The following is a 24,953-nucleotide window of genomic DNA, read 5'->3' on the forward strand; positions in this document are numbered from 1 at the left end:
GTCGCCTCTACCGTTCTCCCAAACCCGGTCATTTCATCCCAACTACTCACTGCCCAACACCGCTCGGCGTACCAGAGCTCAGCTTCTTGCAGGCATCCGGCCCGTTGCCGACAGCCTCCTCCTCGCCCCTGCGCACAGGCATCTTGTCTTCCACAGGCGGTGAGTGCCGCCGCGCTGCAGACTCCCTGTTATTGTCGCCCGAGCTCGTCTGCGGGACCTTGCTCGTCTGCACACCGTCCGTGGCAACTGGCCCGGACTGTGCCGCCTGCTCGCCGCCGTCTCCAGCATGAACGGGGTGCGACCCAAGCGGGAACGACCGCTCGGTGTCGGTCCCCATGACGACGGCAACGCCCGTGCTGGGCGTCTGCGGGCCCGAGTCCAGCCTCGGCAGCACGCCCGCCGGCGGCGGCCTCAGCGGCTTCTGTTGCTGCTGCTGCTGCTGCGCGGACTGCAGCTGCTGTTGGCGCCTCGCCTCGTCAGCGTCAAGCTCGGCCGCGTACCCCAGCAGCTCGCCCTCAAACTGCCCCTTGCCTTGTACGGCGCGCCTGCTGGCAGCCGCCTCGGGAGCCTCGCCTGCCTCGGCGAGCGAGCTCTTCACCTGACCTGGCACCTCCGGGACAACGTCCCGTGGGCCAGCTGTGTTGGTCGCTGTTGTCCCTCCGCCAAGGGCGGCTGGGGCCTGTTTGAGGGAGTGTCAGTCTGACTGATCTGGTTTAATGCGGATTTCGGTGGATTGGGTCTTACATTTGCTTGGACTGTGCTTGCTGCCGCGTTTGCGGCGGGCACGGCCGAGTCTCTGGTGTAGACGGCTGCGTTCTTGGCCTACGAATTCATATGATGTCAGTCATATGCTGCTGCGGAATCAGAAGGAACATGGCAGGAGCCGCCTCACCTGCTCAGAAGCAGCACTCGCGGCGGGACCGGCGTTCTCCGCGGCATAACCAACGGCTTGCATGGCCTGGAGAGAAAACAAACAAAAAGTCAGCCATCAGTCTACCCTGCAGGGATATGCCATAGGTCTGCCTCACCTGTTCAGAAGCAGCGCCCACCACGGGCGCCGCGGCGTCCTTGACAGCAATCGCAGCATCCCTGGCAGCAATCGCAGCCGCAGTGGCCGCAGTGGCCGCCCCAGAGCCCACGGCCTTGAGGTCCTCAGTGATATCCGGCGCGTTCTCCGGCCCGAGGGCGGCCTCGTCGTCACCCACCGCAGGCCCGCTCAGCGGGTTCGCCGCGGACGACAGCGAGCTGGGCTGCGCGCTGCCCCGGCCTACCGCACCTCCTGTTCCTTGCTGCGTGCTGGACGGTATGGCCTGAGACGAAGGCTTTCCCTCCGCGCCGGCGCGGCGGAGGAGGTGGTCTGGGTCCGAGTCCGCCGGGCTTGCTGTGGACCCGGCGCCCGCTGCGGTAGTGTGCGCGATGTTCTGGCTCTGGGAGGGGATGCCGCTGTTGTTGGCGCCGCCTACTTGGGCGACGTTCTGGTGCGCGCCCAGGCCGTGCTCGGGGTATTGTTTTGTGTGGTCTTGTGTCCCGGCGGGTGTCGTGCCGCTGGCGGCGGCGGTGGTGGTGCTGTTGTTGAGTTCAGACTTAGTGATGGCGTCCTCAGACGGGAACGCGCCGGGGAGCTCTTCCGTCTTCCTCACGTCTTCGCCGCCTAGAGACATAATGTATTGGGTATTTTGGATGAGTCTGTGAATCTGTAAAATATGTGTGCAATTTGATGATGATGATCCAGGGAGTAGGCAGGTATATTTCACTTCAAAATGGTGGAGGCCAAAAGCAGAGACTCGCCGTATGAAAGCTGCGGATGCCCTCCCCCCATGACCTAGCCTGCGTCATAGGCCGGCGGCACGGCACCAGAATCCCATCATGATGGGCTTCACAAGTTTCACCAGCCCCAGCGGCGAAATGCATGCGAAAGAACTCATGGTGACGTTGGTGGCATGGAAAACCTTGGCCCGTGCAGGCTTGCCTGTGTTGATCCCCCGACGTCAGCGATACCCACTTCTTACCAACGCCCGCAACGGACGGCACACGCATGCACCAAGTGGCACAGTGGCTATGCCTGCTGCAGTAGCCCTTCAAAGGGCTAAACTGAAGAATTGGTTCTCGGGCAGTTGGCATTGATCCTGACGGTGCTCGGTGTCCCGATCGGATAGTCGGCGAACAGGTGGAGTACGACGTAGACCACATGGTTACTGTAGCCCTTGAGGTGACATGGAAATCCAGCTCTGCCCCAGGTATTCTACTTCAAATTGACCTGGCTAAGCATCGTGGTTGAATCTCTGAGACTGGTCCAGTGTGTGACCAGGAGAAAGTAACCTCGCTGTCAAAAAGGTAATATCTGTGATAAAGTCTTTCAATGTTCCCAATGACTGAACGCCATCGTAACTACTCTCTCCCTGCAAACGACACACAGAGAGCCAAGATTGCAACGGCTACCTGCAGCCCTCAGCTTCTCTTGGCTGCATACTTGACATCCTCGCAAAATGGAATTTGGATCAAGAGGTCAATATAAACAGGAAGGAAGGAGTAGGGAAATTCTTTGCACATAGGTTGCAGACAAACCAGTAGAATGATATCAACCTCGATAGGTACTTCTATGTGCCGTGGGATCTTGTATAGTACCGTGACATCATTCCACCGATTGTACGTTTTCATTCCAGGCCAGGAGCCACTCAGATTATATTCTGACACCTCTTGATACTCAGTCTGTGTGGGCGGGGACACCAGGATTGCTGCTCTGTACAAGAATATAGTCATATGTATCTATCTACTCATAGGGGTATGAACGTGTGTATGTGCGCGCTTTCAAGTCCTGTCCTTGGGTTCAAATGCTTCAGTCAAGTCCAGAATGTGCTCGCTCGCTCGCTGGCCTGTATGCTATTTACATTGTTCAAGGGGCATGAGGAAACCAAAACCAACAGAAAAGTAGACAAGAACTTCAAAAATAAAAAACCGAATAATCCGCTTCCCAGCCATGTATTAGTCATTTTTTTCCAAATAACGTGTCCCATGAGCCCTTGGCCCTGAATAGTGAACAGGATTCCGTTGACCCCCTGTGGTTATGCAGAACATTACCAGATACCAAATCTATCGTTCGCGTTGTGTAGGCCATCCTCCACAAAAGTGAAGTTCGCCATGTCCTTCTTGACGAGTGCTTCGAGGTGCACCTACGCTGCCTCGTCGGACTCGGACGCTCTGGAGTCTCCTGTGGCGCCCAATTCTGGCTGAAAGTTTGTCCGTGTGGCCGTGACAACCACGGTCTCCGTGATTGTCTCGGCGATCTTAACTACCGTTTTCTCATCGATCGCAGCATCTGTGATGCTTGATGAGGGAGCAGATGACGAATGAGGCGACTGTTCCTTTATCACCGTGCCTGGCTCAATAGGTGTGTGTGCTAGTGGCTCGCGGTCCACTTCCCCAGGACTTTCTTTATTGGACATTGAGTTTGACTGAGACTCGGGAGGTGCAGGGTGTTGCATGGGAATTTCGGGATGGAGGTTGTCTAGTAGCTGAGACTCCGAGACAATGATCTTGTCACTCACGCTACAAGTCGGATGGAACATCGTCGTGATGATATGGTCGACCTCGGTTTCTATCACAGCCTCCTCACTGTTGTTGGCCTTGAGTGTATCCTCGTTAGAGTAAAATTCCGGCTCGATGTCGCGTTCGGCAGTCGAAGAAGGGGAAGCAGCAACAAATCCAAATTCAGACGCGGGGGATGGCGAAGAGGCATAAATGCCAGATTCGCCGCCCGAAACGATGGACAAGGGGTTCAAAACAGTACTGGGGTCGGCGCTTCTGGGTGTGAACTCACGGGCGTTCTCGAGTGCTTGGTTTGTTGATTGGGAATGGGGCTGGGCCAAAGATTGTGTCACCGTGGTATAGACAGTCTCGACAATTGGCGTTGGCTTCTCCTGAACTGGAGGCTCAACTATCGTCTGGTAGATAGTTTCTGTGTGCTGGGAGGATGAGGACACCGGAGACGAGGACTCAACGATGGTCTTGTAGATTGTCTCCACCAGCGGGGACTCTGAAGATCTCGGAGATTCAGTCACAGTCTTGTAAACTGTCTCTGCAACTGGCTGTGGCGGCACAGTCTCGATGCGCTGCACGGCAGGCGTATTCATGATAACCTGACCCACAGGTTCTCGGGTGTCAAGCTGGTGGTGCTGATATTGGTGAGGCTGCTGTGGCTTGTAAAGCTCGACGCCGTGCTCATCGCGCTTCGCGAATTGACCAGCAAGCATAGCAATCAGGACGACTAGGACAGCAATTGCAACATTCTTGGGGTCTTGCAGAAGAATTCTAATCGACTCGCCCACTAGCTCTGCAAGAGAAGCAGAGTCCAGTGACCTGCGGCGGCCCTCACGTCTGTGATAGGCTTGCTCGGACGGCGATGCCGGTGGTGGTGGGGGAACAAAGGCCTCTGACTGTCGAGTATCACTGTGCACTTGACTCGACTGCACATCAGTGTCGCGGGGTGCGGGAATGGTGGCGAGTTGCCGAGAATTCTGCTCCTCTTCCCGTTGGCGGCCTGAGCCTACATGAATGTGAATCGCTGGTGATGAGTTGGTGGCTGCGATCTCAGACGATGTTCGACCATGACTGCCATAGATCTCTCGGAGTCGCTCAGAATCACGCCGACGACCGTCGACATCAGTGGAGCTAGCTGTCTCGAGAGCCGGTGAAGCTAGGTCATCCTCCACGAATGACGAGCGAGAGATAGAGCGTGCTGAAGAGAGCTGCTTCTGCTCCTCTTCTTCCCTTTGCAGCCGTCTGAGCTCTTCCTCTTCAAGACGCTGGCGTCGTTCCACTTCGAATTGTTGGCGTGCTTCCTCGAGTTGCTGGCGCTGTTCATCAAGCAGCCGATGCTCTTCCTCAAGTTCTTGGCGTCGAGCCTCCTCAAGATGCTGCCGTTGCTCTTGTTCGATCATCTTTCGTTGGCTATCAAGCTCTTGGCGTTGCTCCTCGAATTCCCGTCGTTGAGCATCCAATAGCTGGCGCTCCTCCTCAAACTCTTGCCGACGCTCTTGCTCGATCCGCTCACGTTGCTCTTTCTCGGCTTGTCGGCGTTCTTCTTCGAGCTTCTTCTGTGATTCTTCCAGAGAACGGCGTCGCTCCTCCTCGAATTGCTGGCGTTGAGCTTCCAGCTGCTGGCGCTCTTCATCCAATTGTTGACGTCGCTCTTCCTCCATCTGAAGGCGCTGCTCTTCTTCAAACTGCAGACGCTCTTGCTCTTCGGCCTGCTGATCGAGGCGTTGCTGGTGCTCCTGGTCGAACAGGGCACCAAGCTTGGACAGCTCCTGTTGGAGGGGTGAGCCAGTGATGGGCTCCACTTCAATGTCAACTCGCTCCATCTCCTTCCAGCAGGCTTCCCAAGCACCAGGACTCATAAGCCCGTTGCTAGCGTAAACCTTGATGCGGAAGACCCTTTCCGACCCAAGCTCTTCGTATTTGATGTCTCCACGGCAGGTCTTGCACCAATGTCTCTTCTCCTTTTTGCCACTGGCTTCAGAATCTTCAGTATCGCTAGTGTCCTCCGAATCGTCCTCAAGGTCGGAACTGGGCGTCATCTCATTCGAAGGTCCCAGATAATGACCACATTCCAGGATGCGGGCTCGGCGTCGCAAAGGCAGCTCAAGGGCCTCTAAGAGACGCTCCTCGAGAATTTCGTAGTCATTCTGAGGGTGGGGGAGGAGGATGCCTCGTTCCATCTCAGTGTCACCAAGGCGATCCTGCAGCTGACGCCAGGCTCCACGCAGGTTCTTGACCCCCTCGCTGGAGAATGAGACCGGTGGTATTTTCTTGCTTTCGAAATAATTCACCACTTCTCCATAAGCCCAGCGAAGTGGGAGCAGTGTGACGTGAAGCAGGACCAGCGGCGCTGGCTCTGGTCGCTTGAATCGTGTCGGCGTTGATCGCCCTTTAGGCGGGTATTGAGCCGACACCGATGGACTCCCGAGCCTTGAGATTGTGGGCAAGCCATGCTGCCTCTTGGCAGAACGAGTAGGTGATGAGTAAATGGATGGTGTGGGGGATGACATCTGCATGGCCCGAACTGAAGACGGACTTCGGAATGCAGGTCTATTGGTACGTGAGGTTGGAAAAAAGTCCTCCTTGTCGTAACGTGAAAGCCGAGACTGCTCAGATATGACCGAGGCATCGGAAGTGGACACGCCAGAGGCGACACGGGATCGCACGTAAGGGGACTGGTCGCCCTTCTCAGTCATGGCCTCGACCGAATCGCCATCGTAGTGCTCATCTGAGGAATGGATGGACGTGCGAGGGCTGCGATCACTAAACACGTCGTCCTCTGTGCTGTTATGCGAGCTGTTCTCAGCGGCATCGCCTTCTGAAGAATGAACGGACCGGGAAGCAGAAGACTCGGGTCGACTTGGACCATTCTGATCCAAATCCCCGTGGATGGTCGTGTCCCGGTCTTCGGTATCATTTGCGGAGCTCATGACGGACTCGTCGGCACTATCTTGCTCTTCTTGTGCAGTCTCGTCCTCCTTGTGTTCCCTCATCGACAACAGCTCGGGCAGCAGCTTGGATCAATGCCTCTGTCCTCACGGAGTGGCGCCTCTGCAGATCGGATGCTCCCGAACTTCTCCTTGACGAGATTTCTGTTCCATCTCGTGTCTCGTTATCGTCGCCTGTGCCTTCGAGCTCAGATGCGTCGTGGCTTTCGTTTGGGTCAGAGGCGAGGGTGGGCTCTTCGGGATGATCGTGTTGTGCGTCGGCAATGGCAGATGATGACGATCCATCTTGTCCGTTCTCTGTGTCTTCGTGAACATCCGCCTCCGAGTGATCTTCTTGTGTGGGTTCTTCTTGGATTGATGGCTCTTCATGTGAGTCGAACTCTGGCTCTCCACGCAGGCTTATGTGTGAGTCCTCCTCAAGTGGGTCCTCAGCACTTGGCTGCGCCTCGTCATTGTCGAGTGCCTCTTTCGTGCCGTCTGAGTCTGCCGTGTCGTTGGCAGTGGTAGTGGTAGGATCCTCCAGGTCAACGGCTGGAACGTTAGGGGCTTCCGCGGTCTCGGGTGCAGCCGTAGCATGTGCATCTCCCCCGACTGGAATGTTTTGGGCCTCGGGTTGATCGGCCGCCTTCTCCACCGAGTCGGTGGGCTGGCTGGTGTGGTTCTCTTCCTCCATTATTGGACTCAAGCAGTCTTAGTCGACGTGTATCTTGAAATCTGGGTCTGGAGTTTCTCTGGGCATTAGATGGGTCGGGAGGGAAAAGAGAAGAAAGTCTCAGCCTAATAACGAAATCTCAAGATAAGTAAATACGCGACAGGTACGTATCAGGCGAGGCAATGCAAATGCAGCGGCTGGAGCAACGGGGATCAAAGGCAGGCATATGGAGACGAGACTTTTCGAAGGCCGTTAAGCGAATCGATCCGGCAAGGAGAGGCTAGTCTCTCTCTCCCAGGCCGGGGCTGTTGCTGCATGCGTGGACAGCTGTCAGTGGCCCGGTGGCTGTCACCGTTGGGCAACCGCGTCCTCGTGTTGACATGCGCCTTCCGTTGCCAGGAGACCGCCTGGGTTTGGGGGGGCTGGGGATTTCCTGTTCGGGAACGCGACATGGGGGTAGCTCCCCACCGAAACGGGTCGGCGGCGGGGAGAAGCCTCGCTCCGTCCATTGGTGGGTCCAGTCCATACTGCAACGTCATTTCTATGCCCTCAGTGCATTCAGCTCACAGAAACAAAGATCGTGAAATGAAATGTCACTGCTTCTATAAGCGAACGCCTGAAATATTTTGGAACTTTATTGGTCCTCATATGATATTGTCTTTGAACGGTTGAGGGTATCCAGGTGCCCTCCAGGTACCCAAGTAGGTTCAGTGGTCATGCTTGCTTTTCGACGCTTCTTAAACAGATGATCGTGCAAGCGAATGAGATACATTCCAGATACATTCCAACAGTGACATCGTCGGCTATATACAGACTAATATGGAAGAGAAAAATTTGAGAAAATATCTGTTGTTCGTCATATGTACAGTAGAATTTCGTTCAATCAATGAAGCATGACCTGCCTGAAGAATTCCCATGCACGGTCAGAGCTCGGCATCGGATCGGACGCCAATGACCGTCGGTGGTAAGTAAAATTCACAACCTTCACTATGATATACATGGAACCACCGGTATGAGTCCCTCTAGGCCGACTCAAATAGAGCATCCTCAAGAGTCTCAACAGCCTCACGCTTGTCCATGGAACGGCAATGGGCGTAAGGGTTGTCACAGAGAATGCAGCAGCGCTTGGCGGGCCATTCGGCATGGTCCTCGTCCCGGCGCTTGGTCCCGCAGGTCGATCCGCCGGGTCCCTTGCCGCTGCAGTTGCTGCATGGGTTCATGCAGTTGATGCAACACCGCTTCTCGGTGCCGAAGATGGCCTCGCCCTCGGTCTCGACGGCCTCGCGCTTGTCGTTGGGGTTGCAGGTGGTGTGGAAAAAGCGAACGCTTAATCCGTCAGCGGATCAAGCCTTATATCCTTCAACAGGTGGCGTAGGGGTTGTCGCAGTTGATACAGCAGCGCTTGCTGAGCCCGCGGAACTAGAGGGTGTCGTTAGAATGTCACACTTGCAAGGTCATGGGAGTCTGAACGGCAACTTCATACATCGTCCTGGTCGCGGGCCTGGAGGTTGGGAGAGGTAGACTCCGTGGGCTGAGCCAGGGTGGTCAAGGCCATCAGGCCCAAAAGAGCGGCAGAGAACAGCTTCATTGTTGTGATCTGGGCTGCTGAAGGACAGAGGAGTTGCTTGGAGTGATTTGAGGTCTTTGGGACGGGAGTCGAACTGTCTATTTGTACTTTTGAAAACGTCAGTCTTCAACTCACTCAGGAGACTTTGAGTTCTCGCCGAGGAGTCCTCGGCCGAGACTTGGATCACAATGGGTATCTGGGAACCGTTGAAGCCACCATGTTACTGTTGCCCCAGTTATCAATGCATCTTCAGCAAGTAAGAATATCTGAGTCGGAGTTAGGTATTCTATTTGTCGTAGATGAGCCCACTGATGGATCAGATAAGATTAGATTGTGCCGATATCGGTTCGTCTCCCAGTCTTTAATCAATGTAACTGGACCCAAGAAGGCATGCTAGGAGCTATATCCGGCCCTGCGACTTTGAGAGCCGCTGTTGGCAAGTTGGCCCCATTCAATGTTCGAGAACTTAGGCGGAAGAAGTCAATGGAGCTGTCAGATCAGACCGCGTCAGTCAATTCCAGCAGCCTGGCTGCCCAGTGAATGTATCTTCACTGAACATAGTTGCAATATAGTACCATCTTTGGTCAATCCCTGGGCCTGCAGGATTTGTGATTTTCCTGACCATGCGAGCTCTACTTGTACACGGTTCGCAGATATTCAAGCATGTGGATTGTTGCTCGTGAATCCACTGTGGATCCGCTTCAAATACGGATTCCCATCTCGACATGTGGATCATCACTCCATACATATTATTGGGGCCGAAATGCTTGATCAGAAGCCTCCCATTCCGCACTGCATCTCGCTGTCTTGATGGATCTGCTTCTTTTCATCAGCAGCCAACGGGGCGTTCAGACATGACGTCACTGGCTTCTGTGGCTTTGGCCTGTGCTCTCCTGGGATGGAGAAGAGGAGGTCGCACAGTTTAAACATCTGGCCAGCAACGACCTCCAGGGAACACAGCTTGCTGTGGTGTTGGAATTCTGCAGTTGTCATATTGCCTATTAAGAGGCCCAGCGACCTTGAATCACGTCCAAACGCCATCTACGAACTCATCAATTGCTGACACTCTAGAAGCAGTCTTATCAATGCCACCCGACGTCACCTCATGCAGTGCATCACCCCATCCCAGCTTTCCAAGCTTCCGCTGACGGGAACCCAGCACTACCGTTTGACCAACAGCATTGTCCCTGCCAGTCATATTTGCACGCTGGCACTTGGCTCGTGTGGTTGAGTGACTTGAATTCAGGTTCGCCGGGATGGTCCTGCGGGAAACCTGGAAGCTCTGACGGTCTGGCTGTCTGTAGCGCCAGGAACCTTGTCCACGTAAGCCTGTTCTGGTTAATTTCCAGGCTATGGAGGGCACCATCATGGCCGGATGTCACCTCTCCAACGATAAGCGCTGTGCTAGCGGGCGGGAGAGCTGATGGAGGGCAAAGACCTTTCGTTACAAGTTTCGTCGGCGGTGAGCCAGGTTTTATATCCCAGCTTGCTTCAGAAATCACTCAATCAATCATTCAATTCGCTCAAGTGCCCAGGTGCTCTTTCCCTATCACTATCATTGTAGGCAGTCAGAGTGTCACTGCAAGCCGCCAAGATGGGAGACGAACAGAAGCCAACGCCGGAGAACATGACCATGATGCAGGGCTTTGAGTGGTATGTGCCTGCTGACCAGAAGCACTGGGTTCGCCTTGAGAAGCACATACCTCAACTCAAGCAATGGGGTATCGACAACATCTGGGTCCCACCGGGGTGCAAGGGCTCCTCTAAGGATGGCAATGGCTATGATATCTATGATCTGTACGACCTGGGAGAGTTTGACCAGAAGGGCACCATCCCCACCAAATGGGGCTCCAAGGAGGAGCTGGTCAGAATGGCAAACACAGCCAAGGATAACGGCGTCGGTATCTACTGGGATGCAGTCCTGAACCACAAGTTTGCAGCCGATCGCAAGGAGAAGTGCGATGCGAAGGAAGTTGACCAGGAGGATCGCAACAAGGACATCAGCGATACCTACCAGATCGAGGCGTGGGTCGGCTACACGTTTCCTGGGAGGCGTGGCAAGTACAGCAACATGAAGTACCACTGGTATCATTTCAGCGGCGTCGACTTCAACGCCAAGAACGAGAAGAACGCCATCTACAAGATCATGGGCGACAAGGTCAAGGGCTGGGCCGACGATGGAGATGTCGACACCGAGAAGGGCAACTAGTGAGTAACACCGATCCTGTTCACATCACCAGCCCGATCTAATATTTCGGAACAGTGATTTTCTCATGGGTTCGGATCTCGACTATGATCACCCAGAAGTCCAGGAAGACGTTCTCAACTGGGGAAAGTGGCTGGCGTCTCAGCTCCCTCTCAAGGGGTTCCGCTTCGACGCCATCAAGCACTACAGCGAGGACTTCCTGCGCAAATTCATCACCAATATGGACGAGTCTTACGGCGAGGGTTGGTTTGTCGTTGGCGAGTTCTGGAAGGACAGCCTCCAGGACATGGAGAGCTACCTCGACCGCATGGGCAGGAAGTTTACCTTGTTCGACGCGCCGCTGGTTTATAACTTCAGCCAGATCAGCCAGGGCGACGGCGCAGACATGCGCAAGATTTTTGATGACACCCTTGTGCAGGCTGCGCCAATCTGTGCTGTGGTAAGTCTCCAGTCATTCCTTTCCATTTTTCACATCGAGTGTCTCCTGTTCCAGCCGTACATACAAGCTGACCACCCCCACACAGACACTCGTGATGAACCACGACACCCAGCCCTACCAGGCCCTCGAGGCCCAGATCGCAGACTGGTTCAAGCCGCTCGCCTACTCGCTCATCCTCCTCCGCGACACGGGGTACCCCTGCGTCTGGTACGGGGACCTGTACGGCGTCGACCCGAAGGGCGAGAAACAGTCCTTCCCGCCCTCGTGCGGCGGCATCCTCCCCAAGCTCACCCTAGCCCGCAAGCTCTACGCCTACGGCCAGCAGGCCGACTACTTCGACTACGCGACCTGCCTGGGATTCGTGCGCTACGGCACGTGGGACCGCCGGTTCGGGTGCGCCGTCGTCTTGTCCAATGCCGGCGCCGGATCCAAGAGGATGCACGTCGGCGAGATGCATGCTGGTGAAAAGTGGACGGACGTGCTTGGGTGGAGTGACCGCGAGGTTGAGATCGGGCAGGACGGATTTGGCGAGTTCGTCTGTGGGCAGTGCAGCGTGAGCATCTTCGTGAATAAGGATGCTGAAGGAAGGGAGAAGTTCGGAGAGAAGTTGTAAGTGGCGGTGTCCTTTCCCTATGCTCTCTCCACCTCGTTGCTCCTTGCCTTCCTGCGACGGGACTGCTGCCTCGAAAGCTCGCTTGCTAACTATTCGCAGTGACAGCAACATCTACGACATTTAAGAGGCTACCGCATCTAGACCACCTAGATTAGAAGGGTGATAGGATTGGTCTTCTGCCGCGGCAAGCGACCCGCACAGCGTCTCTCCAATCTAGAAGATATCGTAAAGTGACTACACAGCGCAGGACTTCCTCGGCCATTTATTTACTTCAAATACCTTTGCAAAACGCCGGGATCCCTGCCGATCATACCTTGGTAGGAAGTCAAGCCCAGATCAAGCTGGCTCCACTTTAACAGATTGATTTTCCCATTTTCTGAGCCACTCCCCAATGAGATGGGACGACATTGAATCATTTATATACGTGTACACCAATGTGAACCGCCAAGACTGCGACCTGCAGGAGAGTACGAGTACGCTTCAAACATATGGGAGACCCTTGTCATCGGAGACTTTCCCGTGCTTCCAAATCAAATTCCTGCGGGATGATATGTGGGGATAACCAGGAGCATGTGTCAGAGCGGCCGCTTGATGCGCGTCAAGTGCGCCCGCTCCAGCCGCTCCCGCGCTTCCTGTGGATGTGAAGGCTCATCCAAGTGAGCTTGCACTAGCACGCCACGACGTCTCGGACCAATCATGCCGGCATTTGTCATCCTCGGACAGATTCGTAAGACCGTGAGCTGTCTGGAGCTGTCTCTATACGCAAACGCGATGGAACATTCTAAAAAATTAGGCAGTAAGGATGCACGAATCGTCGAGGACTCCGTAAGAGGAATGGGCACACGTGAGAATTAAGTAAACTTGGGGTGCAGGACCTCGCATGGGTTAGCTTTCACATGAATATAAAGTTTAGCTCACTCACCTCGCCAATATCACATGAAGCAAACCAGCTTGGTCTTGTTTAAGATTCAGCACACTCAACAGATCTAACAGCAGCGTTTTGTACAATCAAAATAACCATGGCGACACCTGCTATTGTTTTCGGAGGCGGGACCTTCAGTCCCCCATACGTCAAATCTGCCGACGAGACCCAGGCATATCTGGACCTCCTCGGGGAGCTTGGTATCAAGATCATTGATACAGCTGCCCTTTATGGCCAGTCCGAGACCTTTCTCGGTGAAAGGGCGGCGGCGAGCAAATTCACGATCGACACGAAACATCCGGGAGTTATGAACCCTGAGCCCTCTACCAAAGACGTCGTGATCGCTTCCGGGAAGGAGAGCTTGAAGAAGCTTGCCACCTCGCAGGTCCGTTCCTACCCCCCTCCCCCTCCTCTTGAGCGCAAGCGAGGCTTGACTCTTAGCCAGAGAGTCACCATTCTAAATCTTGTCCCGATAGGTCGATGTTTACTATCTCCATAATCCGGACACTCGCCTTCCATTTGAGGGGACACTGGAGGGTATCGACGCCCTGTATAAATCTGGGGCCTTCCGCAGATTTGGCATCTCAAACTTCGACGCGGACCAGGTGAAGGAGGTTCTGCGGATCTGTCGGGAGCGGGGCTTTGTGCTCCCAACGGTGTACCAGGGCAATTACAACGCAGTGGGGCGTCTGCCTGAAACCGAGCTCTTCCCCATTCTCCGCGAGAACAACAGTAAGTAATTCACAACGGTCACAACACAACACTGTGGGGCACGTGTTTGTCACAGGCGAAAGCCTTTCCGCTCCGTGCTTCCATCTATGCATTACATGCCGTGATTAAAACACCGCTAACCGACCCCGCCCGTCCTAGTCGCCTTCTATGCCTACAGCCCAATCGCGGGAGGCTTCCTAGCCAAAACCCCCGAGCAGCTCAAGGAGGGCAAGGGGCGGTGGGACCCCGAGAGCTTCATCGGCAAGCTCTACAAGCACCTGTACCTCGACCGGCCCACGATCCTCGGCGCGCTGGACGAGTGGGGAGCGATCGCCAAGTCGGAGGGCATCCCGCCGGCGGAGCTGGCCTTCCGCTGGACGGTCCACAACTCGATCCTCGACGGGGCCAAGGGCGACGCCGTCATCATCGGGGCGTCGAGCCTGGCGCAGCTCAGGGGCACGGTGGCCGGCATCCGAAAGGGCCCGCTGAGTGCAGAGGCACAGAAGAGGATCCAGGGCGTGTGGGACAGTGTGAAGCATGACGCGTTCCTGGATAATATCAACGGTCTCTCTGAGGAGTTCAAGAAGAATCTGGGTGAGGCGGTGAAAGGGCATTGAGCAAAGGGATAGGCTTTTCGAATGATTGGGTCTCCTTGAAATTGAAGCTCAATATTGAGGCGTGTACTTGGCTGCTTAGCGGGCTTATGATGTAAATTCTCATTTTCGTTGTTTCTTATAATGCATCCAATTGATTCAATTTTGGTATCTGCCATGATTGCAACGAGGTTCCGAGGTTCCTGTGATTCACAACATTCTGAGAGGCTAGAAAAGGAAGGGAGCCCTTGATGCCATGCACTGTCTATATATGCTGTTAGCTTCGAGATCTGTCTAAGGTGCAGTCTGGAGAGATGTAATCGTGATACATTGTGTGTTCAAAACTGCATAATTCACTGATATTACCGGCAGCTCTGATGTTGTTTCCTTTTGACGAGGTACCGGTTCGTTGCTGTGTAAGGTCTGATCCCCCTTTCCGCTATCCGCTTTGGATTTCTTGAACGATGATTCAGTTTCATACGGGAGTCTGAATTCAGGTCGACTGCAAAGAGTCATGTGTATTGAAGGCGATCTGCTTTGTCACCAATATCGTGCTTTGCATTATCATGATTTCCATTCCATGATGATACCACCGCAGAGACCCGACTCGTAAGTCCTTTCGGTGTTGACGAGGTACCTAGTTCCTGCTAGACTCCAAATAATTTGCGAAGTTTCTGTTTGCTGAGACGACTGCCCAAGTGCTCAATAACGGTGTCTCGTGCTATAATCCTTCGGACTGACCACCAGACCTCTCCCCTTCTTGGCGCCCCGGAACACTGTCTCGAGGATGTCGATGAGCTCTTGCTTGTCATCCAGCACCCAGTTCAATTTGTTGTTGTTTCCGGTGCCGAAATCGCACATGATGTGTTTGTTGCGGAAGAAGAACATGATTGTGCAGGGATCGTACAGCTCGTACATGGTGTTGAAATCGGGGACCTGCGACCACTTAGAGCCAAATCTCACACCTGAATCTGCTTTCTGTGGGAGACTTACCTTGTCGATGTCGCAGAGATAGATGGCGGCGAAGTTCTTGACGCGGTCGGCTATCTTGTAAAGCACCTCGTCTTGCCGCATGCAGTCCTGCTTGGGGTCAGCTTTTGTGTGAGAGTGATGTGAGAGTGATTGTCCTGCTTACTGAGTCATGATCACGTCCAAAACGGATGACGACCAGGCGGTCTTCCTCTGTGGTGGCAGTCAGTATGTGGAACAGTGAGCCAGGATGGCTTGGGTGGCGGCAGCAGAGTGAGACGAACCTGAAAGGATTGCTTGGTCAACGTGCCAGCCTGAGGGCAGATGGGGAAGGACTACGGATCCCATGATGTGTCGCTGCTCTCACAGTACGGGCCTGTTGGTAAACGAAGTGTGAAAGCGTTAGGAGAGGCTGAAGGTTAAATGCACTTTGGCGATGACGGCTGGATGTTAGAGAGCTGGCTGGTTGTGGTTGAGGCTGAAGTCAGTTAAGGTTTGGGTAAGGCGCGTGAAGGAATGGGTCCATGCGAGAGTCAGCCGGTGGGGCAGCCTATGAAATGTTTGCCCCACCATTGTCCATGGTGGCCTGGTCCCCACGTTTTTGCAGGTGCCAGCCCCAAACACCACCACCACCCGCCTCTGCCCGATTCGTGGTCTTCACATCGACCAGCCTTAAGCAGAGATGGTGCCGCAACAAAGGCAAAGTAAGTACATCATTGTCGCAAGCTATCACTACGTACCCTGGATCCTTCTTTGGTTGCTCATGGAGAATGCAGCAAACGCTTTCCTAGGCACGTATGTACGCCCCGGGTTAAACCCCGGCCTTGCTTCCGGAGTTGGAGCGGACGAAGACCAAACACCACGGCTCATTCCGGCCAAATCGCAGCCCGCGACGGACAACCAGCCTATGTCTAAAGGTGAAGTTTCGATTCAGTAGCTTTTCTTATCAGCTCAACACGCCTTTTCTCCTTGAGTAGACACCTCGTCATGAGGATCCCACTTACGAGCACCTGAGCATCCATTACACATGCATCGCATTGGAAGACAGTTTGGTGGATCGGGCTTCGATTGAACACAGAATCTACCTGCAAACACTGAACTTGACCAAATACACTGGCCCTTGTGAGGAAATCCAAACGAGGTAGCTTGAAGAATGTACTGTCTACATGATGCGTTAAAAGTGTTCTGCGGTAGAGAGTGCTCTTTTCATCCGCCGCATCCAAATTTCCAATTGATTTCAAAGCACTCAGAGTGAAGGACTAATGACTGGCATTGGTATCGATATACTGTTCTACCCAGATTTGGATGTTTGAGTCCTGGCCCTTCGGATAGTCATCACATGACTCTCTGGTGCCTGGCGATCTACCGGGAGATCAGCATCCACTGGCGATGTCCACTGCTCTCTGCCCCTGGGACCTACCTAGTTAGCTGGGTAGGTAGCTGGGTAGGTAGTAGCACTGTCTGCTCCTCGGGGTGGCCACATCATCTTTCCTATTCTTGGGAAACTGAGGGACACTCTCTGTGGAGAATCACCTGACACAATATTATTCAAAGGAAGCTTGATCGAAGAAAGTTTGCCCAAAGTAAGGGGATCCTAGAAACACATCTTCTAGAAGAGGCTCGAAATCGAGTGCCTGCAACGGCACACTAGCTGACCCGTCTTTCCAACCTAGAAGTTTGCTCCTCTGTTTCCTCCTTCCCTCCCAGGTCATGCCAAGATCTAGGACAAGACCTATGCCAACCGGCCAGGAGGACAATGTCTCCACTCGTGAACCTCAAAGTGCCAGGTATCAGCGGTTCAGGCGGGCTAGAGGTTTCCCGTGTTGCATAGGACTAAGCCAGAAATTAATTCAAGAAATCAATACAGCCCACTTGTTGTAATCAGAGTGACCTCATCGGCTTTTGATTAACTTGCCGACGCTCTCAACAAAATTCACCTTCTTTCACCACTGTTTTGTCACCTTTCCAATAGCGCCGGCATACTATTGACAGGTATTATCGTGTCCGCTGGTAACAGTCCCACTCACTCAACCGGTTGTCTACTATTCCAAGACCACGGCTAAGTCGTATAAGTCTGATAGCAGAAGGGGTCACGATGGCGTCTGACCGTAGCAAGTGGTCCAATTGGCCAGCGCGGGCGGAATAAATGAAGCCAAGGGAAAGCCAAGTCAAAGCCAAGATCTCTGGATTGAACGTTCCCGCTATCGCTGGCTTGACCTGCTTCATCAGGACTACCTGGGTGGGATTGCGCTTTCCCGAAAAGAAGGTCACAATCAAGCACCTATTCTTGCCTCCGCAGCGCTATCTCTGCGAGGAAGGTAGGAGCGTTTTTCAATTGTTGCACCACATAAGGCAAACAATACGCGGAAACGATTTAAAGCAAACATGCCCTCTTCATACTTTTGCCTGACTACCGCCTTGCTACTCACCACATCACCACACATTCGTTCCGTGTCCTCACCATCAGTGTTTCCTGTATTCCTACCTAATCACTCAGCATGAAGTCCGCTTTGGCTCTGTTGGCTCCGGCCATGGCTGCGGCCGTCTCGCTCAAGTCCCTTCTCGGCGAGAGCGAAATCACCAAGGAGATGTACCAATCCGGAAAGGTTCACGAGGCCATCATGCACTACAAGATGGTACTGTGACACGCCTCCAGATAAGTATAATCTCGAAGCTGACATCAAATAGGACGAGTGGGAGCAACGCCGCGCCGATGGAGCATACAACAACTCAGCGTTGTTCCAGACCCTCCCTGCCCCTGTCAAGTGTGTCAACGGCCAAGCCGTTGTTGTCCCGGGCGACCGTCTGCAGACATTCCGCTGCAGCAACCTCGACCTCCAAGACTTCAAGACACATGCTGAGCTGGGCAGCCGCAGCGGCTCGGGTTCCTCCTCCTGGGGCTGGACGTCTCCCGAAGGACGTGAGTTCGGTGCTGTTGGCCAGGCGGACGGCACTGCATTCATCGAGATCTCAAAGACGGGCCGGATCACCTACCTCGGTCGCCTCCCCCAGCAATCCGTCACCTCCCAGTGGCGCGAGATCAGGACGGTGAAGAACTACTTCATCATCGGTAGTGAGGCCCAGAATCACGGCGTCCAGATCTTCGATGCCCGGAAGCTCCTGACTGTCACGTCGCCCAAGACCTTCAGCACTACCAGCGACATCTCGCTCTTCAACGGCCTCCCTGTTGGTCGCACCCACAACGTTGTCTCCCTCGAGGAGAAGAACTTTGCCGTTGCAGTCGGCGCTGCCCCTCGCACGGACAAGTGCAAGTCTGGGCTGATCTTCATCGACCTGTCGAACCCTGCCAACCCCACCTCTCCCGGCTGTGCCCCTGGTGACGGCTATGTCCACGATGCCCAGTGCCTGGTCTACCGCGGACCTGACACCCGCTACACTGGCCGTGACATTTGCTATGGATACAACGAGGACACCCTCACCATCTACGACGTCACCAACAAGGCCGCCGCGACCATCATCTCCAGGACCAGCTACACTGGGGCGTCCTACACGCACCAAGGTTCCGTCCTGGACCCCAACAACCAGGAGTACCTCCTCCTCGACGACGAGTACGACGAGGAAGACGGCCGCGCACCTGCTGCTGACGGATTCCCGGTCACCTATGTCTGGGACATCCGCGACCTCCGCGCTCCAAAGCAGACCGGTCTTTTTAAGTCCTCGGTGAAGTCCATCGACCACAACCAGTACGTGCACAACGGGCTATCTTTCCAGTCAAACTACGGCGCTGGACTCCGCGTCCTCGACGTGTCCTCTGTGCCCCGCGACCCCACCGGCAAGGGCATCAAGGAGGTTGCATTCTTCGATGTCTTCCCGGATGACGATGCCCAGACCGGCGGCGGCAACGTCGCCTTCACCGGCACCTGGTCTCACTACGCCGGATTCCCCTCCGGCAACATCCTCGTCAACACGATCGAGCGTGGTGCGTACATCGTCAAGAACCCATCGGTTACTGGCCAGATGAAGGGTCAGTACGCCTAAGCGCTCCTGTCGGGATGAAGAGGAAGAGCAGAGTTTGGCAATGAGCAGTGGGCAGAGAGTAGCTCAAGACTTGTTTTCCTATACATAGTTCAGAACCTGTAAATACCTACATACCTAAGTGGTAACAATCAAATACAAAACATGATTCAACTCACGGAATCTGCTTTCCCCATGGAATGATCGCGTTTGAGGCGTGTTGAATTGGCCGAGCATGAATTAATCGCTGAAGCGCTTACATTCAACCACTTATGCCATGCCAGAAAACGGTATGTCAGAACGGACGTGGCATGCCTAGATACTGTTGTGCCTTGTTGAAGAGAACCTGGGCAGACACGTACACGCTGTCATTGGGAGCCACGCATGACCCAGTAAAGACTGGAGCAAGGGGACACCCCATAGCTAGATTGATCGTTGCCTGGTGCACGGCGACTCGATCAATACAGCTCAAAAATAGGTCATGAGACCAGAGAATAAGTTTCGTCTCTATTCATGAGAGACAGTCAGAGGTGGAAGAGGCACTGCCTGACTGCGTAGTGTGGATGTTGACTCTTTGGTCGAGACCCAGTCTCCAGTTCAGTTGTCCGGAGCTGTTGCAAGGGTGGGACAGGCCGAGGTGCTCCCAGGCTCCACACCCCTGCAACCGCTGCATCACCAGCTCGCGCCACGCTAAGACACGGTGCCGCAGCGGCAGCTATCAGCGACGGCAGGGGTGGGAGCTCGTCGTCACCGTCTCCCACTCAGCCAGACAACACCACCTCCCCCTGTCTCTTAAACGACTATGCGACTGGCGCCCAGCTCGTTGTCACGGAGGCAACGATAGGCACAGCATGGCCCTCTCTGTAGGTCCTCCTCTGCGTCCAAAAAACCCTGGTGCGATCCAGACAGACACTAACCCCCCTCGCGCGTCGCTGCAGTGGAAATCCTTCGACTTCTTCGATGTCAGCCAGGTCAAGCTCTCCGACGACGACGAGACGCGCGCCTTCTTCGACAGCAACGAGATCTCCAGCGTCTGCTCCGGCTCCGACAGCCTCTTCCTCGGCAGCTCGGACGGCCATGTGCGCATCGTGGGACCCAGCTGGCGGATCGTCCGCAGCTTCCAGGCACACGAGAATGTCCGCATCTCGCACATGCGCCAGGTCGAGGGGACGAGCTTGCTAGTCACAGTTGGAGTACGATTTATACCCGGGAAACCCATAACTTGCGAGACCCCTGTGAAGGTCGACGGACTGACTTGTTCTGTTCAATAGGAGGATCTCAGCGGCGAGCCAGTGCTGAAGGTCTGGGCTTTGGACAAGCCGGTCAAGAAGACGGGCATGCCGACCTGCCTGAGCAGCGTGACAATCTACAATGGGAGGAAACAGTTTCCTGTGCGTACCTCGAGGCGCACTTGAAAGTGGTTGCATGGCTGAAAGACTTCTAGGTATCGGCCTTTGCCGCGACAGAAGACTTGTCCCAGATTGCCGTCGGCTTCGCAAACGGCGCGGTGACAGTCATACGGGGAGACCTGGTCAATGACCGCGGCACAAAGCAACGAATTGTCTACGAGTCCGAGGAACCCATCACTGGAGTCGAACTGCGGGTCGACGAAAGACTGACCACCCTCTTCATCTCGACCGTTTCACGCATACTGAAGTTGACAATCTCCGGGAAGGGGCAGGGGCAGCCACCAAAAACAGTTGAGGACCAGGGTTGTGGCGTTGGATGCATGGCGGTGGATAAGCGAGACGGGAGCGTCATCGTCGCAAGAGATGATGCGATCTATTACTACACGGCCGAGGGGCGGGGGCCTCCCAAAGCATACGATTCGCCCAAGGAGCTAGTGACGGTATACCAACAGTACGTTGCGATTGTGTCGCCTCCGAAATCAGCCCAAGACCCGAATGCATTACGCAGGCGCTTCGGTGGCAATGCTGCGGACGCCATCTTTAACGCATCGACATTCTCCCTGCTTGAGCCAGATCTCAAGGTGATTGCACACACCGAGACCCTCATCACCAAGGTTCTCGCCGTTTTCGAGCTATGGGGCGATCTATACACATTGACGCAAGATGGCAAGGTCTACAGATACCACGAAAAGACGCTCCAACAGAGGCTGGAGTTGCTTTACCAGAGGAATCTCTACCCCTTTGCGATATCCCTTGCACAGACTGCCGGCCTGGACACCCAACAGCAAAACGTCATTTTCCGCAGGTACGGCGATCACCTGTATCAAAAAGGAGAATATGATCAAGCCATGGCCCAGTACATTAAAGCGATCGACAACACGGAACCGTCCCAAGTGATCAGGAAGTTCTTGGACACACAGAGGATACACAACCTCATCGAATATTTGGAGCAGCTCCATGAGCATGGGAGAGCCACCTCGGACCACACGACACTTCTCTTGAACTGCTATGCAAAATTGAAAGATATCGAGAAGCTGGAGGCGTTCATAAAGCAACCCGGAGAGCTCAAGTTTGACCTGGACACGGCGATAACAATGTGCAGGCAAGGAGGTTATTTTGAGCAGGCTGCCTACCTCGCCAAGAAACATGGTGAAAATGACTTGGTAGTGGATATCCTGATCGAGGATCTGAAGGACTATAAGGAGGCCCTTGCCTTCATATGGCATCTTGATCCTCAGACGGTGAGTACGGACCCAACTGAAGAGACAACGAGAGGCTAATGCAGTCTAGGCCTACCCATGCCTGATGAAATATGCCCGGGTACTCATTGAGAATTGTCCAAAAAGCTCGACGCAGCTATTTATCGACTATTATACCGGGAACTATCGTCCCAGGGTGCGCCATGCTGACACCATTGAGACCCCTGCATCAGGTGGCGGTTTCGCAGCGGGCGCAGTGAGCGCCGTCCAGAACCTTTCTAACCTTCTTCCTCTGCCGTATATGAACTCGTCTGCGGTGGCCTCACCGCCGACCCAAGGGAACATAGAGCAAACTGTCAGCGATGGCGCCGTTCTGCTCGATGCCGACGATGTCCCACCTCCGAAATACACACCACCGCAACCACGGACCGCCTTTTCGTCGTTCATAGATCACCCCGACGAATTCATCGTCTTCCTCGAAGCATGCCTTGGAGACGAGAGCATAGCAGATGAGAACAAGGCCGATCTTTACACGACTCTGTTTGAGATGTACCTACACAAATCCACGGAGGTGAAGAGCGAGCACGACCGAGAGCAGTGGGAGCAAAAAGCCAAGAAACTTATCGAAGGCCGCGGCGTGCCCATAGAAAACTCCAATGTGCTACTATTGTCGCATCTATCAGAATTCCAGGACGGGACGACGCTTGTCAAGGAGCAGGCCGGCCTCCTATCGGACATTTTCCGCTCCTACACTTCGGCCAAAGACACGCGCGGCGCCATGAAAGCCCTGCGCAAGTACGGCCCACAGGAGCCTTCCCTCTACCCCGCGGCCCTGGCCTACCTGACCTCCGACTCCCGCGTCCTCGATGAAGCAGGCCTGGACGAGCTTGCCAACGTCCTGCAGACGATCGACAAGGACGGCCTGATGGCGCCGCTGCAGGTGGTGCAGATGCTGTCCAAGAACGCGGTGGCGACGATGGGCATGATCAAGCCGTACCTGCACGAGACGATCGAGCGGGAGCGCAAGGACATCGCGTCGAACCGGCGGCGGGTGGCGGGGTTCCGGACCGAGACGGAGCAGCGGCGGGCCGAGATCGCGGACCTGGGCGCCAAGCCGGCCGTGTTCCAGGCCACGCGGTGCCCCGTGTGCACGCAGGTGCTGGACCTGCCGGCGGTGCACTTCCTGTGCAAGCACAGCTTCCACCAGCGCTGCCTGCGCGGGGGCGACGGCGTCGAGGGCGAGTGCCCGCTGTGCGCGCAGAACAACGCCACCATCCGCGCCATCAAGCGCGGCCAGGAGGAGAACGCCGACCGCCACGAGCTGTTCAAGGACGAGCTCGAGCGGAGCGAGGACCGCTTCGCGACGGTGGCGGAGTGGTATGGCCGGGGCGTCATGAATGTGCAGCAGAATCTGGAATAAGCATACAGCAGGATTTAGGGGAGGTAGGAACAGCTCTTCATGAAAGGTTGTGTCCGTTGGCATGGGGCCTGTGGTATGAGGGGGTATCATCATATTGGGGGCTGTCTATGGAGCGTGCAGATGCATTGAAGAAATGGTATCCTATAGCGTTCACGCGGTGTCGCTAATGCCAAACAGGTGGTTGAACCACTTGCCGACTTGCCGTGATGCGCTATTACCGCTAGGTGACAGGATCTCTCGCCAGTCGGTGACTGTGTGAAGGTGTTGGCCCTGTAGGGCAGAGCCGTCGAAGCCGTACAACTCGGCCTCTTGAATCTGCCCGTGACGTGCGGTGATGGTTGCGCGGAACTGTAGACTATTTCAGTCATCTCGGATCAAACAAGGGATTTACCATACAGTGGGGATTGTGCCACTCACTTTTTTTGGCAGGTCCAGCGGAACAGACGGCCTCTCCCTGGGGTCGTCCTCGGAGGGATGTGTCGAAAAGGTAAACAGCGGCGTCTGGCTGTAGATCCAGTCCCGGGACTGTGCAGCAATAATTGACATCTATCAGCAAACAACTCACCTCCTCAGACGCTTCCTAATCAGGTAGGGGTCTTACTGTAAGCTCCCGGTACCCCTTCTGTATCGTCTCGTGCGCAAAATCCGCGCCGTCATCCCCGCCGGCGCCCAAGCCAACATCGACATCCGGCGCGCCGTACATGGCACCGAACTCGCGCCTGACGGCGTCCATAAAGTTCCCCGCAGGCACCCCGACGTTGCAGATCCTGCTGCGCACGCTCTCGACGCCGCGGGCCTTGACGAACGGCTCGGCCGGCGACCTGAGAAGCCGCCCGATGTCAGCCAGGTTCGGCGAGTTGAGCAGGCACGTGCCGTGGTGCAGCGACCGCAGGCGCGTGAGCTTGTACGCGGACCCGGAGATCTTGAACGTCTCGGCTGGTGGTGAGCCTCCGCGACTGTCGTCGTGGCCTCCCCGGTCGAGGACGATGTCGTGCCTCTCGTTGACCCGCGCCGTGGCGATGCCCAGCCCCCGGAGCGCCCGGACTACCATCTCGGCGTGCTTGTTGCGGTCGAACGCTGCTGGCGGGCAGATGACGCTGAAGTTGACGTTGCCGCTGTCGTGGAAGACGGCGCCGCCGCCCGAGCGCCGGCGCACGAGAGAGACACTGCTGGTCTTGCCTCCTTCATCACCACTCGTCCTGGCTTTGAAGCCGCGCAGCAGGCCGAGGTTGACCTCGAGCCATGGGTTCTGGTTGCGGCCGATGACGATGCACGGGTCGTTGGTGTACAGGAAGAGGACCGTGGACTCCGGGTGTGAGTTCTGGAGGAGGAAGTGCTCTGCCGAGAGGTTCAGGTAGGGGTTGTGGCTGTGTGAGGTGTAGACCTGGACGCGACTTGAGGGTTGTGAGGTCTGGGTGTGCCAGCCGGTTGAGATGCCTCTCCTAGCAGGGCACCACAGGAGAGGGGCGTTTGAACCTGTCCGTCTGTTCAGACGCCATACCGTCCGGCTCAGGGAGGCCATTAAAGCATCACTGATCGGTACGCACGTTATGGTGTAGATACAGCAGTTCTTTTCCGGGGAGACAAGCCCGAACGTTGAGGACTTTGCAAGGTCAATCCCGATCTGACGCTTATGTAAGCGTCCCATACCGTGTAGTCGAGGTCGTCGTTGTCTGCCCCCTTCAAGCACCCACTGCGCCAAAATTGTGACAGCATCGAATTGCTTACTATATACTTCGTTGTTTTCTTTCCCTTATAAAAGCGCCATAATAAGCATCATGCAGTTTCACGCG

General features: G+C 55.1%; 9 protein-coding genes across 9 annotated transcripts; 4 read left to right on the forward strand and 5 right to left on the reverse strand.

Annotated features, from left to right (window-relative positions):
* Window positions 1-46: 46 nt before the first annotated feature.
* Window positions 47-1,661, reverse strand: INS49_010781 (uncharacterized protein; the record flags this gene model as incomplete). The annotated part of the gene is made up of 4 exons (XM_043171504.1): window positions 47-679; window positions 745-822; window positions 893-958; window positions 1,029-1,661. 4 exons carry the CDS (start codon window positions 1,659-1,661, stop codon window positions 47-49), a joined length of 1,410 nt encoding a protein of 469 aa, XP_043023249.1.
* Window positions 1,662-3,170: 1,509 nt separating this feature from the next.
* INS49_010782 (uncharacterized protein) lies at window positions 3,171-7,158 on the reverse strand (the record flags this gene model as incomplete). The annotated part of the gene is made up of 2 exons (XM_043171505.1): window positions 3,171-6,515; window positions 6,577-7,158. 2 exons carry the CDS (start codon window positions 7,156-7,158, stop codon window positions 3,171-3,173), a joined length of 3,927 nt encoding a protein of 1,308 aa, XP_043023250.1.
* A 1,001-nt stretch (window positions 7,159-8,159) lies between these two features.
* INS49_010783 (uncharacterized protein) lies at window positions 8,160-8,725 on the reverse strand (the record flags this gene model as incomplete). Its single annotated transcript, XM_043171506.1, has 3 exons — window positions 8,160-8,463; window positions 8,532-8,542; window positions 8,621-8,725. 3 exons carry the CDS (start codon window positions 8,723-8,725, stop codon window positions 8,160-8,162), a joined length of 420 nt encoding a protein of 139 aa, XP_043023251.1.
* A 1,573-nt stretch (window positions 8,726-10,298) lies between these two features.
* INS49_010784 (uncharacterized protein) lies at window positions 10,299-12,086 on the forward strand (the record flags this gene model as incomplete). Its single annotated transcript, XM_043171507.1, has 4 exons — window positions 10,299-10,912; window positions 10,968-11,349; window positions 11,435-11,958; window positions 12,062-12,086. The coding sequence occupies 4 exons, from the start codon at window positions 10,299-10,301 to the stop codon at window positions 12,084-12,086; spliced, it is 1,545 nt and encodes a 514-aa protein (XP_043023252.1).
* Window positions 12,087-12,981: 895 nt separating this feature from the next.
* On the forward strand, window positions 12,982-14,212 carry INS49_010785 (uncharacterized protein; the record flags this gene model as incomplete). Its single annotated transcript, XM_043171508.1, has 3 exons — window positions 12,982-13,269; window positions 13,361-13,616; window positions 13,755-14,212. 3 exons carry the CDS (start codon window positions 12,982-12,984, stop codon window positions 14,210-14,212), a joined length of 1,002 nt encoding a protein of 333 aa, XP_043023253.1.
* Window positions 14,213-14,890: 678 nt separating this feature from the next.
* INS49_010786 (uncharacterized protein) lies at window positions 14,891-15,505 on the reverse strand (the record flags this gene model as incomplete). Its single annotated transcript, XM_043171509.1, has 4 exons — window positions 14,891-15,124; window positions 15,182-15,268; window positions 15,324-15,370; window positions 15,442-15,505. 4 exons carry the CDS (start codon window positions 15,503-15,505, stop codon window positions 14,891-14,893), a joined length of 432 nt encoding a protein of 143 aa, XP_043023254.1.
* Window positions 15,506-17,655: 2,150 nt separating this feature from the next.
* On the forward strand, window positions 17,656-19,156 carry INS49_010787 (uncharacterized protein; the record flags this gene model as incomplete). Its single annotated transcript, XM_043171510.1, has 2 exons — window positions 17,656-17,793; window positions 17,846-19,156. The coding sequence occupies 2 exons, from the start codon at window positions 17,656-17,658 to the stop codon at window positions 19,154-19,156; spliced, it is 1,449 nt and encodes a 482-aa protein (XP_043023255.1).
* Window positions 19,157-19,983: 827 nt separating this feature from the next.
* On the forward strand, window positions 19,984-23,160 carry INS49_010788 (uncharacterized protein; the record flags this gene model as incomplete). The annotated part of the gene is made up of 5 exons (XM_043171511.1): window positions 19,984-19,995; window positions 20,071-20,325; window positions 20,404-20,523; window positions 20,577-21,782; window positions 21,832-23,160. The coding sequence occupies 5 exons, from the start codon at window positions 19,984-19,986 to the stop codon at window positions 23,158-23,160; spliced, it is 2,922 nt and encodes a 973-aa protein (XP_043023256.1).
* Window positions 23,161-23,310: 150 nt separating this feature from the next.
* INS49_010789 (uncharacterized protein) lies at window positions 23,311-24,808 on the reverse strand (the record flags this gene model as incomplete). Its single annotated transcript, XM_043171512.1, has 4 exons — window positions 23,311-23,508; window positions 23,578-23,685; window positions 23,762-24,554; window positions 24,708-24,808. 4 exons carry the CDS (start codon window positions 24,806-24,808, stop codon window positions 23,311-23,313), a joined length of 1,200 nt encoding a protein of 399 aa, XP_043023257.1.
* Between the last annotated feature and the right edge of the window lie 145 nt (window positions 24,809-24,953).

This window comes from Diaporthe citri (genome assembly GCF_014595645.1).
Source record: "Diaporthe citri strain NFHF-8-4 chromosome Unknown scaffold_5, whole genome shotgun sequence".
Taxonomy (NCBI): domain Eukaryota; kingdom Fungi; phylum Ascomycota; class Sordariomycetes; order Diaporthales; family Diaporthaceae; genus Diaporthe; species Diaporthe citri.